At 34.9% G+C, this 18,367-nt stretch overlaps 1 protein-coding gene across 1 annotated transcript in view; it reads right to left on the reverse strand.

The window, feature by feature from the left end:
- LOC127839695 (uncharacterized) overlaps nucleotides 1-10,652 on the reverse strand; it is a 34,396-nt gene extending 23,744 nt beyond the window's left edge. Inside the window, exon 1 of the mRNA XM_052368079.1 lies at nucleotides 10,589-10,652. Within this exon, the coding sequence (XP_052224039.1) occupies nucleotides 10,589-10,594 (6 nt within the window). The 5' untranslated portion in view covers nucleotides 10,595-10,652. The remainder of the gene's footprint in view (nucleotides 1-10,588) is intronic.
- Between the last annotated feature and the right edge of the window lie 7,715 nt (nucleotides 10,653-18,367).

Genomic DNA, 18,367 nt, shown 5'->3' on the forward strand with positions numbered 1-18,367 from the left:
GATATTGGGGAAAGGGCCTGGCCTTTTTTGAGGGGAAAAAAATCGCCCGAAACGTCAAATTTTGGGGAAAAAAATTGTGCGAAAAGCTGGATTTTGGGGAAAATAAGGAAAGTCTAAAATAATCAATTTAACATATTTTACTATTATTAAAACAAATTCAAGGCAACAGATAATTTTATTATGCAAGATTTTTCTATTTTCTACAGTGGATCAGGTTAACTTATATATTTAAAGGTAAAAAAAAAAAAAAAAAAAAAATATTTTTTTTTTTAGGGTAAAATGAAATCTAGGGGAAAATTTACCAGCTGAGGGGAAAAAAAATCCGAGGGGAAAGGGCCGCTTTTCGGCGGGTCCCAAAGAAGGAAAAAAAAACCTGTGACCGCTTAGGGAGTATTGACCGGGGCGGTTTTAACCGGTAAAAACAGCCGGTTAAAACCGGGGGCGGTCAATTGGTGCCAACCCTGAAAAAAGGACACACTTAAACGCTTATAAAACAACTGTTGAAAGCTGGCAACAAAGTTTTTTGTGGCTCACGGTGGTGGAATCCTATAAACCAAGGCAGTTAAAAAACAAAACAAAAACACTTTAAGAAACCTACTACTTTGAAGGAATACACATAGTTAATGGTTTATTGTGTTTAACATGATTAAAGTAGTGTGTCTTAAACAAGAGGGCCATCAGGCCCTAAGGCGCTCACCTGAAAGCCAAAGGAACTAGACTATTCTGAAAACAAGAGGGCCATGATGGCCCTGAATCTCTCACCTGACTCATTAAGATCAGATGAAAACTATGACCTCTATTGTCTACACAATGTTTTTCTATGATTTGACCTAGTGACCTAGTTCCTGACTCTAGATGACCCAAATACAATCCCAATCCAGATTTCATCAAGATAAACATTCTGACCACAGTTCATAAATATTGGATGAAAACTGTGACCTCTATTGTCAACACAAGGTTTTTCTATTTATTTGACCTAGATTTTTACCACAGATGACCCAAATACAATCCCACCCAGATTTCATCAAGAATTCTGACCAAATTTCATAAAGGTTGGATGAAAACTGTGATCTCTAATGTCTACACAAGGTTTTTCTATTATTTGACCTAGTGACCTAGTTTTTGACCCCAGATGACTCAAATAAAATCCCAACCCAGATTTCATTAAGATAAACATTCTGACCAAATTTCATAAAGATTGGATGAAAACTGTGACCTCTATTGTCTACAGAAGGTTGTTCTATTATTTGACCTAGTGACCTTGTTTTTGACCCCAGATGACCCAAATACAATCCCAAACCGGATTTCATCAAGATAAACATTTTGACCAAATTTCATCAAGATTGGATGCAAACTGTGACCTCTACTGTCTACACAAACAAATTGTTGACGGACGGACGCACGGACAAACGCAGGCACGCACAACGGACGCCGGACATCACACGATCACATAAGCTCACCGTGTCACTTCATGACAGGTGACCCAAAAATATGTGTCGGAGATAAACATGAACAGTTGTGGTTAAAATCCCATAGAAACAAGGGCTGTTTGTAAAACATGCATGCCCCCCTATATGGGCTATAAGTTGTAGTAGCAGCCATTGTGTGAATACGTTTTTTGTCACTGTGAATGGTGGTGGTGGTGGTGGTGGTGGTGGTGTAGTAGTAGTAGTAGTAGTAGTAGTAGTAGTAGTAGTGGTAGTAGAAGTAGTAGTAGTAGTAGTAGTAGTAATAGTAGTTGTAGTAGTAGTAGTAGTAGTAGTAGTAGTAGTAGTAGTAGTAGAAGTAGTAGTAGTAGTAGTGGTAGTAGTAGAAGTAGTAGTAGTAGTAGTAGTAGTAGTAGTAGTAGTAGTAGTAGTAGTAGTAGTAGTAGTGGTAAAAGTAGTAGTAGTAGTGGCAGTAGTAGTAGTAGAAGTAGTAATAGTAGACGTGGTGGTGGTGGTGGTGGTGGTGGTGGTGGTGGTGGTGGTAGTAGTAGTACTAGTAGTAGTAGTACTAGTAGTAGTAGTAGAAGTAGTAGTAGTAGTAGTAGTAGTAGTAGTAGTAGTAGTAGTAGTAGTAGTAGTAGTAGTAGTAGCAGTAGCAGGAGCAGATGCAGTAGCAGCATTACAAGACCAATACTTAAGAATGATCAAATGGGAAAAGGTAACCTAGCACTGGCAGTAAATATGGGGCTCATTTACAGGTCAGATTTGGAATCTCTGCTGTAAAATGAGATTTTGAATGAATTAAAGGGAGGCAAATCTGTAATAAAAAGAACATGCATAAACCGTAGTTGTTTCCCTTGTTTGAACCATGCTAAATCCTTACAAGTTTGGAAAGAATTGGATGAAAAATTTGGACTTCATTGCATAAACACCATTTTCTCAATTCAAGGGGAGGTAATTCTGTACTTCATGGACCAATAATGCTCATTTTTTGTAGGGTTCGTGTCCTCATTGTTATAAAGACACTGTGCACATTTGGAAAGGATCGGACAAAAAATGTGGAAGATTTTTGAAAGTTTTCACAAAATAGGCAAAAACGAATAAACATGCAAAGTTCAACGAGCTCCTGCGGCCATGTTTTTTGACGAATCAAATTTCTTTGAACAACTTTTTCAGGGGAGCCCTCAAAGGTCATCCCTGTGAAATTTTTTGAAAATCTGATGAGCGGTTTCTGACAAGAAGATTTTTTAAGGTTTTTACCATATATGGTCATGGCGGCCATCTTGGTTATGCAATCAAATTTTTTTTAACAATTCTTTTGTCCCATGACCTAGGGATGCTCCACATGAAATTTAGTTGACATTGGCTCAATGGTTTAGTAGAAGAAGATGTTTACAAATTGTTTACAGACAGACAGACGGACGGACGGACGGACGCCGGACGCTGAGTGATCACAATAGCTCACCTCGAGCTATCGCTCAGTTGAGCTAAAAATGCAAGCTGATTCATGAAGATTATTTTGGACCAAAAAAGTGACTTTTAACATGTTTTTTTTTATATTTGACCTTGTGACCCAGTTTTTGAGCTCATATGACCCAGCTTCAATCTCTGGCAAAATTTCATTGGGACAAATGTTCTGACCAATAAATGTGGCTAATATAGTGTCAACAAGTTTTCACTAAAGTCATATAAGGACAACTGCCCCCCCCCCCTGGCGGCCATGTTTTTCAACAAACCATAACCATTTTCAAACTCACTCAAGCTATTGTTAGAACAAATGTTCAGATCAAGTTTCATAAAGATTGGATAATAAATGTGACTAAAGAGTGTTAACAAGGTTTTGTAGTAAATAGCCATTTAAGGAAAAATGCCACGCCCCCTTGCGGCCATGTTTTTTTTACTGATCTCAACCATTTTTGAACTTAGCCCAGATATTATTAGTTCAAATATTCTGACAAAGTTTCATGAGCATTGGACCACAAATGTGACTTCTAGAGTGTTAACAAGGTTTTACCATACAGTAAAGCCATATAAGGAAAACTGCCCCGCCCCATGGGAGCCATGTTTTTCATTCAACTGGAACCATTTTCGAACTCGTCCAAGAAATTATTGGGACACATGTTTTGACCAAGTTTCATGAAAATTGGACAAAAAATATGACTTCTAGAGTGTTAACAAGGTTTTACTATAGCCATATAAGGAAAACTGCCACGCCCCTGGCGGCCATGTTTTTCAACCAACCGAAACCATTTTCGAACTCGTCCAAGATATTATTGGGAAACATGTTCTGACAAAGTTTCATGAAGATCAGACAATAAATGTGACTTCTAGGGTGTTAACAAGGTTTGCAATATATAAAACTGCCACGCCCCCTGGCGGCCATGTTTTTCAATCAACCGGAACCATTTTCGAACTCGTCCAAGATATTATTGGGACACATGTTCTGAGTAAGTTTCATGAAGATTGGACAATAAATGTGGCCTCTAGAGCGTTTACAAGGTAAATGTTGACGACACACAACGCACGACGGACAAAAGGCGATCACAATAGCTCACCATGAGCACATTGTGCTCAGGAGAGCTAAAAACTTGCAGGACCTGACTGGCATTCATAGGACCAAAATATCACGTCACTAACTCAAATTTATTGACATAATAGTAATAGGAACAAGAAATGTGTTTGTTGGAAACACTATGTCCCATTCTGTTCCGCTTTAAATTATTTATTAATTTTTTTGACCTTTGACCTTGAAGGATGACCTTGACCTTTAACCACTCAAAATGTGCAGCTCCATGAGATACACTTGCATGCCAAATAGGAAGTTGCTATCTTCAATATTGCAAAAGTTGTGACAAAATGTTAAAGTTGGAGCAAACAAACCAACAGACAGGGCAAAAACAATATGTCCCCCACTATAGTGGTGGGGGACATAAAAATAACATGGAAAACGAGCAACATAACACTGAACACTAACAAATCACAGAACAAGAGATGTGTTTCTCAGAAACACAATGCCCCCTATTGCGCCGCTTTGAAATAAAATTTCAATATATCATTTGGCAGGTTTAGAAATTATCTCCCTTTTAAATAGGGCTGTCACGATACGCCGTGAGCGTACCGCGGTATATCGTGGTACAGCAACACTGTATCGCGGTACGTACCGCGATATTTTACAGAATATGTATCTGTAAAGAAAACAGTTTACAAACTTAATTAAACACAATAATCAGAAAACACGGGTATCATAGTATGACTAGAAACTGTAAAAGAAACTGTAATAAACTTGATAGAAGTAGTCATTGTTATTGTTATTCGCGTCTTTTTCTAAAATGTCCGCCATGTTGTTTACAATAGCTGTGACTACGACCTGTGTAAATCGAACGCTTCAAGGGCATGTTTAAAATGCGGAGTCAGCAGGCCCAGTATTGAAAACCCGTAGCGTTCTGATTCTTCCTCGACTTATTCATAATCTTAAGATAACATGATTTGGAAGTGCCATGCTTTGAACGATCGATATTCTAAAGAAAGAAAATAAGAAATAGAGTAAACATCTTTTGGATAATTATGAACTTATTTGCAAAGGAAATCTAACCCAAATTCAAAAAAAAGGTACGGACCCATACATTGCCGTATTTTAAACGTGAAAGTTAAACATCTACCAGTGGAAGCGCTTGCTTGACCTGGATATTAACGGATTATTTATTTAGCCCTTTTGAATCGCTTCTACAGTTTTCAAAACGATATCTTTATCAAAAGAATTATGTAATGTATTTATATATGTGCTAATATAATAATATTAAAAAAAACCGGTGCGGCAACGCCGTACCGCGGTGCGATTTTTTTCACGACATGCACCGCGATATACCGGTATACCGGTGAATCGTGACAGCCCTACTTTTAAAGCTTATTACTTCCCAGTGTTTTTTATGGCAATTTCGGAGCCGATATTCGGCCCCATTCCCCTCCAAAACATTTTTTTTAGAAACAACTGCCTAATGATAAATATATCTCAAATTCATTTTATAAACAACCAACACGGTATATAACTATAATTCATATGATTTTTAATTATTTTAAAGAGTTATATTAAATTAGGTCTTCCCAAATCAGTGGACTTCATGAATTAATTTTTTTTCCAAAATGGCCAAGAAAAGGCCTGATGTATCTATATTGTGTCAATATTTGTTGATAAAAACATTCCAATTTGGCCCATTTTATTGATAAAAAATGCTCACATTTGCCATTCCATTGATTAAAAAAATCCCAATTAGACTCTAATTGGCTTGGAAAACTGATACTGTGCATGACGGCTGAACTGACTGAAACTAATGTTGAACAAATCATTGATATATATTTAAGAAAAAGAACTGAGACATTCAGCTGTGAATATTACATTCATACATACATGTGTATTCATATAATAAATATCATTACATATAAAAGAATGACTTCTTAATTTTCCCCTTTTCCTAAAAAACAGGGGTTTTTTTGGCCCGAATTTATAGCCAAAATTCGGCTATGTTCCCAATCCCAAAAAGTATACTTTTTTCCCAAAATGTGGCAAAAAATTCCCAATTTCAAAAAAAAAAAAATTTTTTTTTTTTTAGAAAGAAGTCTTATGCGTATTTTATCTCAATTTCAATTCAATTACATCTAACAAAGTATTATATGATTTTGTTCTTTTAATTTCAATGATTATAAAGAGTTATATCAAATTTAGTATTTCCCTAATCAGTGGACTTTTCATGTGGAAAAAAAGGCTAATGAATGTATTTTCCCAATTTCATGAAAATGACGATAAAATTCCCAATTCCAAAGCCATGGGCTATCTTCCCAAAAAGTGGGAAAAAAAACAACTGAAAAACGACGCGTTTTTCCCCTTTGGACGGGCCCCGCCACCATTCCCCTATAGGTGAAAAAAACACTGCTTCCCTTGGATTGTATTTTTTTAATTTTGACCTTGAAGAATGAATTTGACCTTTCAAAACACAAAATGTGCATCTTCATGAGATACACATGCATGCCAAATATCAAGTTGCTATGTTCAATATTCAAAAAGTTATGACCAAACTTTAACGAAGGTTAAAGTTTTAGGGAAAAAAAATACAATGATGATTGACCTTTGACCTTGAAGAATGACCTTGACCTTGACTATTCCCACTCAAAATGTGCAGCTCAATGAGATACACATGCATGCCAAATATGAAGTTGCTATCTTCAATATTGCAAAATTTATTAATAAATTATTTATCAAACTTTAACCAAGGTTAAAGTTTTGGGACAGAATGACACAGTGTCTTTTTTCACTTATAGGGGAATGGTGGCGGGGCCCGTCCGAAGGGGAAAAAATGCGTCGTTTTTTAGGAAAAGGGGAAAATTAAAAACTCACTCTTTTATTTGTAATGATATTTATTATATGAATACACATGTTTGTATGAATATATTATTCATAGCAGAATGTCTCTGTCCTTTTTCTGAAATATATATCAATGATTTTTTCAACATTAGTTTCAGACAGTTCAGCCTTCATGCACAGTCTCAGTTTTCTTAGCCATTTTGAGTCGAATTGAAAATCGATTAAATGGCAAATTTGAGAGTTTTTATCATGGACCAAATTGGAATGTTTTTATCAACAAATATTGACACAATAAAGATACAGCAGGCCTTTTCCTGGCCATTTATGGAGACAAATGCAATTCATGTGCAGGGGTTTTTTTTAGAAAAAGGGGAAGACGCTGGACGCTGGGTAAAAGGGGAAAATCGAGCGCGAAAAAGACATATTTGGGGAAAAAATAAAAACTGTTCATTTCAATGTCTATAACTCACCTACAGACTTCAGGTTTTTTTTAGAAAAAGAGGCATGTCTCTGCCCTTTTTGTTCTTAAACACATGGACAAGTATGATATTAAAGTCAAAGTCCTAAATAAAGTTGCAGGTGTAGATCTAATAATGGGAAATGTTTTCAACTGGGGCCGGGGAATTATGTCAATATTATGATTTCAATTTCATGATGAATGGGTTGATGATCTAGATCTGCTACAGTATTGGAAGGGAAAGGTGCGGCAGCTGCCGATTGTCTACTTTCACTTTCACAATAATCCGACAGTATTAATCGATGTTGATTACATGTACCTCCGAATCCTGCTGGGTTTCAACAGTTTTGATAATTCATTCTTAAAAAATGAGTCAACCCAATTAATATTTTCCGAGTCCGAACGTTTTATTTTGTTCGTGTATGAACGCCAAGTGTGAGACTTTTTTCTGTTTTGACGTTTTTATTTTGGCTTTCGCATAACTCGGATGAAAATTCGACTGGTTTCCGGTAATTAATTGACGAAACACCCTTCTCGCGAAAGACTGGAATCCAGTAAAAAAGTCACACGATTAATACGATTAGTTGCCCGGTTTCCATGACGTAATTTAAGAGCTATATATAGAATTACTGGGATTCCCAGATTTGAGTGTTCGTCGGGAGAGAGAGAGAGCGAGATCGTTGTACATGGTACAAATTGGATAAGTGTCGACTTCCCAAAAGAAAAAAAACATTTCTTTGAGGGTTATATTATATTTTGGTGAAAAATTATATTTTTGGAGGGGAAATGGTATTTTCAGGGGAAAAATTCTGGTAGGGGAAGACGCCGAATATCGGCGTCACTTTCTTAGTAAAAAAAAACCCTGATGTGAAAAGTCCACTGATTAGGAAAAAACTAATCTAATTTAATATAACACTTAATAATAATTAAAAATCATATAAATTATAGTTATATACTTTGTTAGTTATTTATGAAATAAATTTGAGATATATTTGTCATGATTATGAAACAATTCTTTCTATAAAAATAAAAAAATATTTTTTTATTTTTTTTTTACTTCTGGAGGGGATTTTTTTTTCAAAATGGGGGAAAAATATATACTCTTTTTGGAGGGGAATGGGGCCGAATATCGGCCCCGAAATGGCCATAAAAAAAACACTGTGACAGACAGACAGACAGATGGACAGGCCAAAACAAAATACCCCCGATCATTCCATCCGGGGGCATAAAAATATTAAAACCAAAAATGGAAAATTCAATTATTGTAAACTTGTATGCAAACTGATGTTGAAACAAACTTTTTCAGATACTGATCAGGGCTTTTTTCCTTCTTTAGCAGAGACCTTATATAGGCCCCTTACCACAACTTAATTTCTTTAAAATCATGCAAATTTCCAAAAATGTTAAGTTTACCTTGGAAATAATTTCCCCCATTCTCAGTTTTGTCGATATTTTTCCCCTAAAATTGAAGGCCAGGCCTTTTCCCTAACTTAAGAAAAAAAAACACTGCTGATAGTTTAGTGACTCTGACAGTGACTGAAAATACAATTATTTTTACATTTAAACAAATCACATTTACCGGTATACTTGTTAGGAATCAATGAAGTACCTAAAACAACAGAACATATGTTCAGGGCCCTCAATCCATTTTAGGGGAAGCGGGTCCCTACCCATAGCAGGGGGAATTTTCGCGACGTTTCCTTTTTTGGGGGATTTTTAACTTACTCTCTAATTATTACATTTGTACATGTTTGCACTATATTCATTGCTTATTTCATACTTTAGTATGTTTGACAAGATTAAATTAAAATAGAATTGAGATATAGTAATCATGAGACATCTATCTATAAAAAAAATTTTTTAAAGTTTGTTTTTTTTACGGGGAATTTTTCCCCCCAAAAGAGGAAAAAAGCATACTTTTTAGGGGGAATGCGGCCGAATTTCGGCCGTGGATTTGACAGATTAAGGGCCCTGATGTTGGATATCAATAACATAATTAAACAGATTTTAAAAGTTTTTAAAGCAGAAAGCAATAATTGGTATTATGAAAATTTTATTGAAACTATTTCCCGGTCGCGAAATTATATGACAACTCAGAATTATGCTACAAATGTCAATAAACTGGCCACAAAGATAAAGAAAATCAATGAAAATGCACTATTAAGCATATTTTATCGGGGACAAACTGTTAATGTGCCGATTACAACGATCGGAGTTGCAGAACGGGTTTTTGTTTAACCATAAAAGTTTTGGACAATATTTACTTGGATGTGTGCAGTGCGCATTCGCAGGAACATTTCATGAATGTTAACAAAAAGTCAGTGATTTCAATTGAAGCAGAATCCTGCATTTTGATGCAGCAAGTTGCAATTTTCACATTTTTTACTCCTGCAAACAATTAGCCTTGCATCATTTTGACACATTTGTTTTCCACAATCCAACTTGAAAAAAAGGAACATAAATGATCTTTTATAGAAATAATAAATGTTTTGTGAAAATGTTTTTTTAATTATTATGATAAATAAGCAATAACAAAACCTTACACATGCATTTAGGAACAATTCAAGTTACTTCAGTATTTTTACCATTACCATTTTTATTTTGACCTCTCATAATTTTGAGACCTTGGGTCATTTTGACTCCTGGTTTTTTAAATCTACTGAAATCCCTGAAAAACTACGATGCAATTTTTACTGCTAATATTTCTTTTAAACTCTCTTTAATTTTCAGATTTTATTCAATGAAATAAATATAATTGTGCTCTTTTATTATTAACTGGACATTCAGAATGCCAATAAAGCATTTTCAATCAGACCTGTCTTAAAAACGTTAGTCAGGTCCGAAGGTACGGCACTTTTGGGAATGTCTGTGACAAAATAAAATTTTAAACTTTGAATTCTGCATAATGATAAGTGATTATGAACAAATGTTTTTTGTGGCATTGCAAATTTCAAATTTTTGAACAAAAAAGAGAGGTTAACCAGGTGTTGGAATATCAAAATTGTGTTTCTCGACTCAATTACTACAAAATGTGATCTTAACTGAAACAGAACTGATTTAATAAGTTTGTGTGATATAAAGCCAGTAACGTTCCATGGATTTGTAAATCGAAGGTGAGCAGTGTTTTTATCATAATGCGGCTTCAAAACTTTTCATTAAAAATCATCCCCATGATTTTTCCCGCCATCTTGAACCATTGGTCTACGGTCTTTCGCGATCATAGCAAAAATTCACATGCGATGCGTTCGACACACACTTATAACATCTCATGCTTATGGAAAATAGTTAATTGGGGGTGTTTGCTAACGGTGACGATTGCATAGAGGGGGCAAATCTATGAAAACAAACCCACATTTGAGGTAAAACTTCTTTCGGTTTTTATTTTCGAAAATCCACACGTCATGAAAATGGCAAAATTACTGAGTAAAAACGGTCATAGTTCAATCTGGTCTGTTTGGCAGTTCAAAAACGGAAACGTTGGTATATATTTATTATGTTTAAAACATTAATGAATTTACGAAAAAAAAGAAGTAATTAAGATATTTGTTCTCTTCTAAATGTTAATTTTGAAGAGAGCATATCTGAAAATACTGTTAGCCATATAATTTGGAATATTTTTAACAATTTATTAAATCAAGAAACATTTTTTTAAAGTTTATAAACAAAAATATCCAACCGGACAATAGGGAGGAGGACATGTTTGCATGTATTAAGACTTGTATAAGGTACTCCTGTTCCTAACTGTATAATGTGAGAATCCAGAGTGGTAAGTAAGCGAGGTGGTACATTCCCGGATTGACATGCGTCTTGGAGGACACGTTACAAAATCGTAAACAGCGAGATTTGTATAAAATCATGTTACACTACTTTTTTGCTGTTGCGCAATCAATCGCCTTATGCATCATAAAGTCACAGGGAATTCATCGCGTGAGTGCGATTAAATTAAACATGCAGTCGAAACAGTCTAAACCTGATCATATCTGTCTTGATACATTACCAATATTCTAGAACATTACCTGCAATGTTTCATTATTTTGCCTCAAATAGTATTTTTCAACTGTGTTATAAAACAAAGTGTGCGAACTCACGTGTCGCATGTTGAAAATACAACCGTTTTGCAACTGTGTGACGTTGGCCACTTGTTAAAAATACATATAGATACAATGTATCTTTTTTCACAGTTTCACAATCCTATGAAGCATTGTTGTGAAAATGCGTCAATATGCATCGTAAGTCAAACCGTTTATGAATCAATAGATGAAATACACGTTTTTATTTGTTTAGCACTTTACCCCTGAAGACCCATAAAACCAAAAGTGAAATCACTCGCTTCAAAAATATATTGCATATTGACCAATAAAAAATTAGTCCATCTTGATTGAATACATCATTTATCGGTCATGATTTTCCATATTGAGCGACCAGTTGTAAGTAAGACATAAGACTTAAACTTATAAGAAATCCATTGTTTGATAACACATACATGTATTTTGACATATTCGTATATGGATTTGACGATAACCACTGAACGATCTTGCAAAAGTTTACAATATAGCATATACCCTATCCGTAACACATATGCTTTGGTTCAGGTGTTCACAATGAGGTTGATATCATATCGATACAATCGAAACGCTATAAAATGAATGCCAACGAAATGACGGGATACCATGAATAGGTTTGCCGGTCCCCTCCGATTTCTGCGTATACATGTGTTTAGCTCCAAAAAGACACGATTTAATGTTACGGGATTGAACGAAAGAAGATGTGATTTAAGTTAAAGCATATATTTCGTTCAATCGCGTTTCCTTGAATCCTTTAATGAATTTATTTTTCGGGACATTCTTAAAATAATCAAGTACACGCTGGTTATCCGGATTCCTCGATATACGGATTGCACTTCGATAATAGAGGAAAATAACAGCCATATGCGGAACGAAAGTTCCTCAGTCTTTTTCAAATTTATATCCTAAATACTAGATTTTGAGACATTGGCCATGGTGGATTTGATAAATGGTATATCATTTTGTGTTGTAAAGAAAATATTTTTCGGAAGAATGGTCGATTTTTTGCCAAAAATGAGACAATGCCATCATAGCGACAAAATGGAACTAGTTATTAAATATTGCAAGAAAGTGTTTGCTAATCCAGCATACATGTAGAGTGATTATTATTAAAATACTGAAATTGCGATAGTATTCAATGAAATACGAACGAAGATTGGACATGTGTATATAGGTAGTATGCAAGATGTGTAGACAGACGGCACGTCGGATAACAGAAAAAACTTAGATGATCGATTACAGAAGTGTCCATGAAAATCTGGTACCCGACTCATTAAACTTTTTTTCAAATACGTTAGTAAACTTCAAACTTAACATGTTCTAACATCAATAGACATATTGATCTTTCAATTAGAATAATAAATACCTTTTTTGATTCTTACTAAGTATTTTTAGTTTGTTGTTAAATGTTCTGATCACCAAGTTTATGCTGATTTTCGATGTATTTGTATCGTGTTTTGTTTTCAGGAAATCCATCGTTCTTCTCCGGATTTCTTTCTTCGCAAAACGAAATGCTATACCATTTATTGGCCAAACAATAGTCCGTGCCTGAAAAATCAATGCACAGAACATGAATGAAAACAAAACTGAAGAACTCACCTATCGTGGGTGTGTATGTTTTTCGTCTTTTATCTGATTGCCATCCGTACATCGAAGTATCCGGATGACCGGCGTGAATTAAGACCTGCCGCAATATTACGAATAGTTTTGCATCCGTAACATTTCTAACCATATCTAGATGTTTATACCTAACTCAAGTCGACATTTGTTTGGCAGTCATAACTTGAGGTCAATCGAGTGTTGACAACAAGGCTATTGATAAACATCGGAACTATGGTATTTTAATGAGCTGTTAAACATAGAAGAACTTTATATTTGATGTATTTTCTACATACATGCATTTGTAGTTATAAAAGGACTAAATAAGAAATACAAATTATTTAAAATACTTACTGTATTTCGGTTTTAATTATTGACATTTATTACTAAAATAAAACATGCACAGTATGTTTCACAACATCCACGCAGTAATAATTCGACATAATGCTTCAAAATGTGAATTATGCGATACTACGAAAAATGAGATATTATAAACAATTAGGTATCTCCCTTAACTATTCTTGTATCACGTTTGAACTGTAAACTAAACGTTATTTCTCTTGCATAATCCGCTCGAATGCCTCGTTTGTTCCCTAGCTCGAGGACTCCATAGCTTCAAGAATCTTCACAAAAATCCGTACGACAGGTTATGAACAATATGCTTACCGGCATAAACAACGCAGACTTCACATTCTGCATCAACTTACGTACGTAATTATACATGTACTATTGGCGACACGCACTCCTGCATGTACAATATACCACGCTTTCTGTTAGAGTAATATTGGCTCCTCACGCGATAATTCGGGATCGATATTGCTCGCTATGGCCATAACTCTTTACGAGGAACGTGCACATGGAGGTCGCATATACCTCGAAACAAATGAATTGTGTATATCCGTTTTGGATCCGGTTTCTAGATTGCCACTTTGTCACAAAATACGCACGTTTATTGGTCTGGCTGACACTGATCTGTGAATACAAAATACATTTCTTGTAAAGCTGAAGGTGCAAAAAAGAGTTGTAATACATGTAGCTATAAAAATGATTATCGAACACATATTGTCAACTAGTTTGAAGGTGCTTTTAACTTTATGAAAGAATGTAAGAAAGGTTATTCGGAAAATGTGTGATATTTCATTTGCATCAAATGATCTGGCCGATGAAAAAAATGTCACATTTATTTTACATGAAGACACTGTGTAACTATTTGAGTTAAAGGGCGGGCAAGGGTAATTCGTCTTTTTTTAATTCAACGGCTACCATTCACAAGTGCTTCAAGCGATCAGGCTGTGAATCAAAGTGTGCCGAGATATTATGCCTCAGACACATTTTCATCAAGTTTGATGATGATACTTTTAAAACTGCCGGTACTTGAGTTACATAGCGGACAAGTTGAATTTGGTCATTTTTTATAAATCGTTTATTGATTTATTTGGCAGAGATAGTATGCCCCAAACATTATAGTATGCCCCAAACATTATAGCATAGCCTCGTGGTGATCTGGTAAGAAAACAACGTCCGCTAAACATGAATACATCTTATTATCTGGTAATGTGGAATCAATCTCCACGCAGAGTTGTCGCTCCTTGCTCTCACATACAATCTCTGCAATAGCAAATCAAAGTACTGACAGTACTGATGTGACGATGCTTTTGAAGAGGATGGATATAAAAGCATCAATTTAAGTTTATCTACATCACCAAAATTGTGCATGTGGGTACGAACATTTTGGGTACGAAACAAAAATGGATACGAAAATTGTGGGTACAAAAATAATGCCCCCCAAAAATGGTTTAAAAAAATTGGGGTACGAAAAAAAAAATTGCGTACGACACAAAATTTGGGTACGAAAAATAATTGCGTACGAAAAAATTGGGTATGAAAAATTTTGGGTAAGAAAAAAAAATTGGGGGTACGGGGAAGTAGTACCCGTGAGGAACTTGACCCATTCAGCGAAACTGGAAGGCGGGTTACATCCTCGATCAAATATAGCAAGAAATGTCTTTAAAAAGATATTCGACGTGTATTTTCTGTACCACTTATCTTACGTTCTGTTACAGTAAAACGTTTGTGGGTTATTACATTACGTTTCAGCAGATATATTCAAAACTTGACATGATCTTTAATTACACCATGCTCTTTAATTTCACATGTATATCATACCAAACTTTTTATTTCGTTGTTTTTCCTAAGTAAATGATTTTATGTGCACGGACCTGATTTCACATTTTTTCTCGTTTGATTATTGTTTTTTCTCTTATTCAATAAGCTTGGGCATGTTTGTTCGTTAAGTAGGGCAATAATTTCATGATGATTCCCGAAAGTAGGTATGAGCACATAGCCGTAAGAGTACTTGAATACGTACGTGAGTTCGCCCATGAACACATGGTAAGGTTGACTAAATCTCCGCGATATGACCTAATATGTGTCTAAAACAGCAAACAATATCCAACAAACGAATGAATTATCAAGCATAGTATGTGCACTGATGTGGCTCTGTAATTTCTGTTTGAAAAGTTTATTAAATATGCAAAATGAGACAGCACGCATAAGAGCGAGTTTCATAGATAGTATACGGCTATTATGCTGTTTATTTACCATACTCGCTACAACGTTTACAAATGGCAGGTTTGAAATAATTCGTTTTCTTTACACTCATGATCGCGTTAAACGTTAATTATACACGTTTTCATTCGCAATTTATTTACAGAATCACTACAAATGTCAAATACAATACAGAAAATGCATAGTTGTTTCATTGATCTATAAACATATAATGGATTGAATATAACTGATTTAAAATTAACGTTTTCAAACTATTATTAAATCTTTTTCCCAGAATATGCTGTTCTGTTTATAGCTGAGCTTCCTTTTCCTTTATCAATGATAATCAGCGAGGTATGCCGATTAGAAAAATCGGGCTTGGTCTTTTACATAGGTCGCCATTGTGAAGAATTTTTCGGCATAGCTGTATTAAGCCAGCTTTTCACCTTACCTGACCTTTGTAAGTGTCCAATAAAATTCAAATAAAATTTCCCGCGGCTAGGTACGAATGAATACACTTCATTTATTCCATTGGCTGATTTGAGTATACCACCAGAACTATGAAACATATCCGCGTCTTTGTAACACTGTTTTACTGCATGAAACAATTTTATCTCTAATGAAAAGGCTTAATAGATAGAACAGCTTTACACTCAATTCTCGACATCAATACAGTTTGTGCGTGCACCTTTTATTTTCAGAGGATTGCCAGGGCAAAAGCGTTTATACTTAAAGGCCATGTTCTCATATTTAGTACTTACTTCCATATTCCTGTCAACAACAAGGAGAATATTTTGCTATTCCATTTTTAACCTCCGCGCAGAGATTTGACTGGAACCAGCATAGCTGGATCAAAATCCCTGCCTTCGTAACCAACTACGTGATGATAGCCTAACCACGTGGTTTAATAATTGTACCGTACTTGTTCTTTTAACTATTTGTTAAAAATTAGGTAATTAATTTTGTTATAAAGAACCTAAACTTATATACTATTTTCAAAATATAAAAGAAAATGATACAACTTTTCATAATATAGATCTAATACTTAAACCAAAATATAAAATCCTACCAAATTTGGTAGGATTTTTGACGATGCTGCGAAGCAGCTCGTCTAAGTTATCATACCATGAAACAAGAAATATCTTTAAAAAAGATATACGGCGTTGATAGTTGAATGAATGAGATCAAGGATAGCGAATGCCTTTTTCTGTGCATTTCTTAGCTGCATCACACGCAGTACGGGATGTTACGCGGAGTTTTCGCGGCTTATTTTACATTATTACATATTGCTGGTCATAAACCTATAGATATAAAACAGAAAACCAAAAGAAGAATGGAAGTGAAATTAAAACATATGAGTCAACCGGCCACACGCGAAGTATCCGTATTTATAGGAGCGTTCTTCGAACAAACCTGTTTTAGTGGTTCGTCGAGCATTGCTATTTGATTCGATTATTAACAGTATCGAGAATAATCGCCGATGAATAATAATTTTGCCAACAAGCATGAATATTCTAAAATACTATCAGCATATTAAATTGTCAGTACATATTACACTAAAAAGGGCGAAAATATTACCTTTGTTGATACAAATGAATTACAAGAAAGATTTTTGTTGGCGATTACAGAAGATAACAGTACAATGAAAGATGTTTCGTGTCAACTGACCTTACAATATTACATTCGTCGCGTAAAATTAACTGATGGCTTCATTTTTGAACAACTTAAAATTGTTAACACCATAGGTATAAGACAGCTATTGATGAGGGGCAATTGGTGTATCCAAATACGTCCTGTACATCAATTTATTAGCTTCAGAGGAAACATGTGTTTTCCTTTATGACATGAGTCTAACTAAACATTGAAGTAACACAAACTTCATTCTTGTGATTGAAATGTAACATTCTTATTGTTTATTATAGGGTATATTCATTTTACAACATTTTGTCAACACATTCACGAATTTTGCCCACATTGTAGACAGTTGTATAGGATGGCGAAAATAATTATAAAAATACTACTTTACTTGCACATCGCTAAATCCTCCTGCCAAACAATATTTTTTAATACCGGTAGTGTAATTAAAAAAATGTAGATCTATATCAAAACATTATGAATTAGCTTTAAATTTATTGCTTTGTAGCTTTAAATTTATTGCTTTGTATGTCATTGAATTGTATTGCTTATGAACCAATAATATTTATGAAAAAAAACTATTTACATTGTGCTTCTATTTACACTGTGCTCTATAATTCGAAGTAGAAAATCGCAATGCTTATCGACAAATGCGCGCTCTATCGACATGATGAATGCCTTTGACCGGGTTGACAGAAACTGCTTGTTGGCAAAACTATTATCCCTCGGCGTTCATGGACTTTTCTTTAACATATGCGACATCTGTATAGCACTTCTCGTGCACGGATCGATGTAAATGGACACCTTACGGGCTACATCTGTATAGAACTTCTCGTGCACGGGTCGATGTTAATGGACACTTGACGGACTACATCGACATAGAATGCTCCCATGGCTCCGTAGAAGAGGGAAATACAATTTCGACTACCTTATTCGAACTTTACATCAACGATTTATCTGTAGAATTTAAGTGCATAAACTTGCGATTCATGAAACACGGAGAAAATGAGTGCATATGTACTGGTGGTATTATTTCTTTAAATACAAATGATTATGTACTATGCGTCACTTTAATAACTATACAACTTACCTTGTTTGCCATCTCTGAAAAGGTAGAGACATCTATACTGGAACACTATTGTATTATTTTCACATTTTATGTATCTGTTCGCAGTATTGTTTGAAATAAAATGTGTTGCAAAAACAACAGCGCTGTTATCCTGTTTCATATCTCTGGTCGTCTTTATTATCGAGTTGTTGACATATTTATAGATGTATTTTA

Source organism: Dreissena polymorpha, chromosome 7 (assembly GCF_020536995.1).
Source record: "Dreissena polymorpha isolate Duluth1 chromosome 7, UMN_Dpol_1.0, whole genome shotgun sequence".
NCBI lineage: Eukaryota > Metazoa > Mollusca > Bivalvia > Myida > Dreissenidae > Dreissena > Dreissena polymorpha.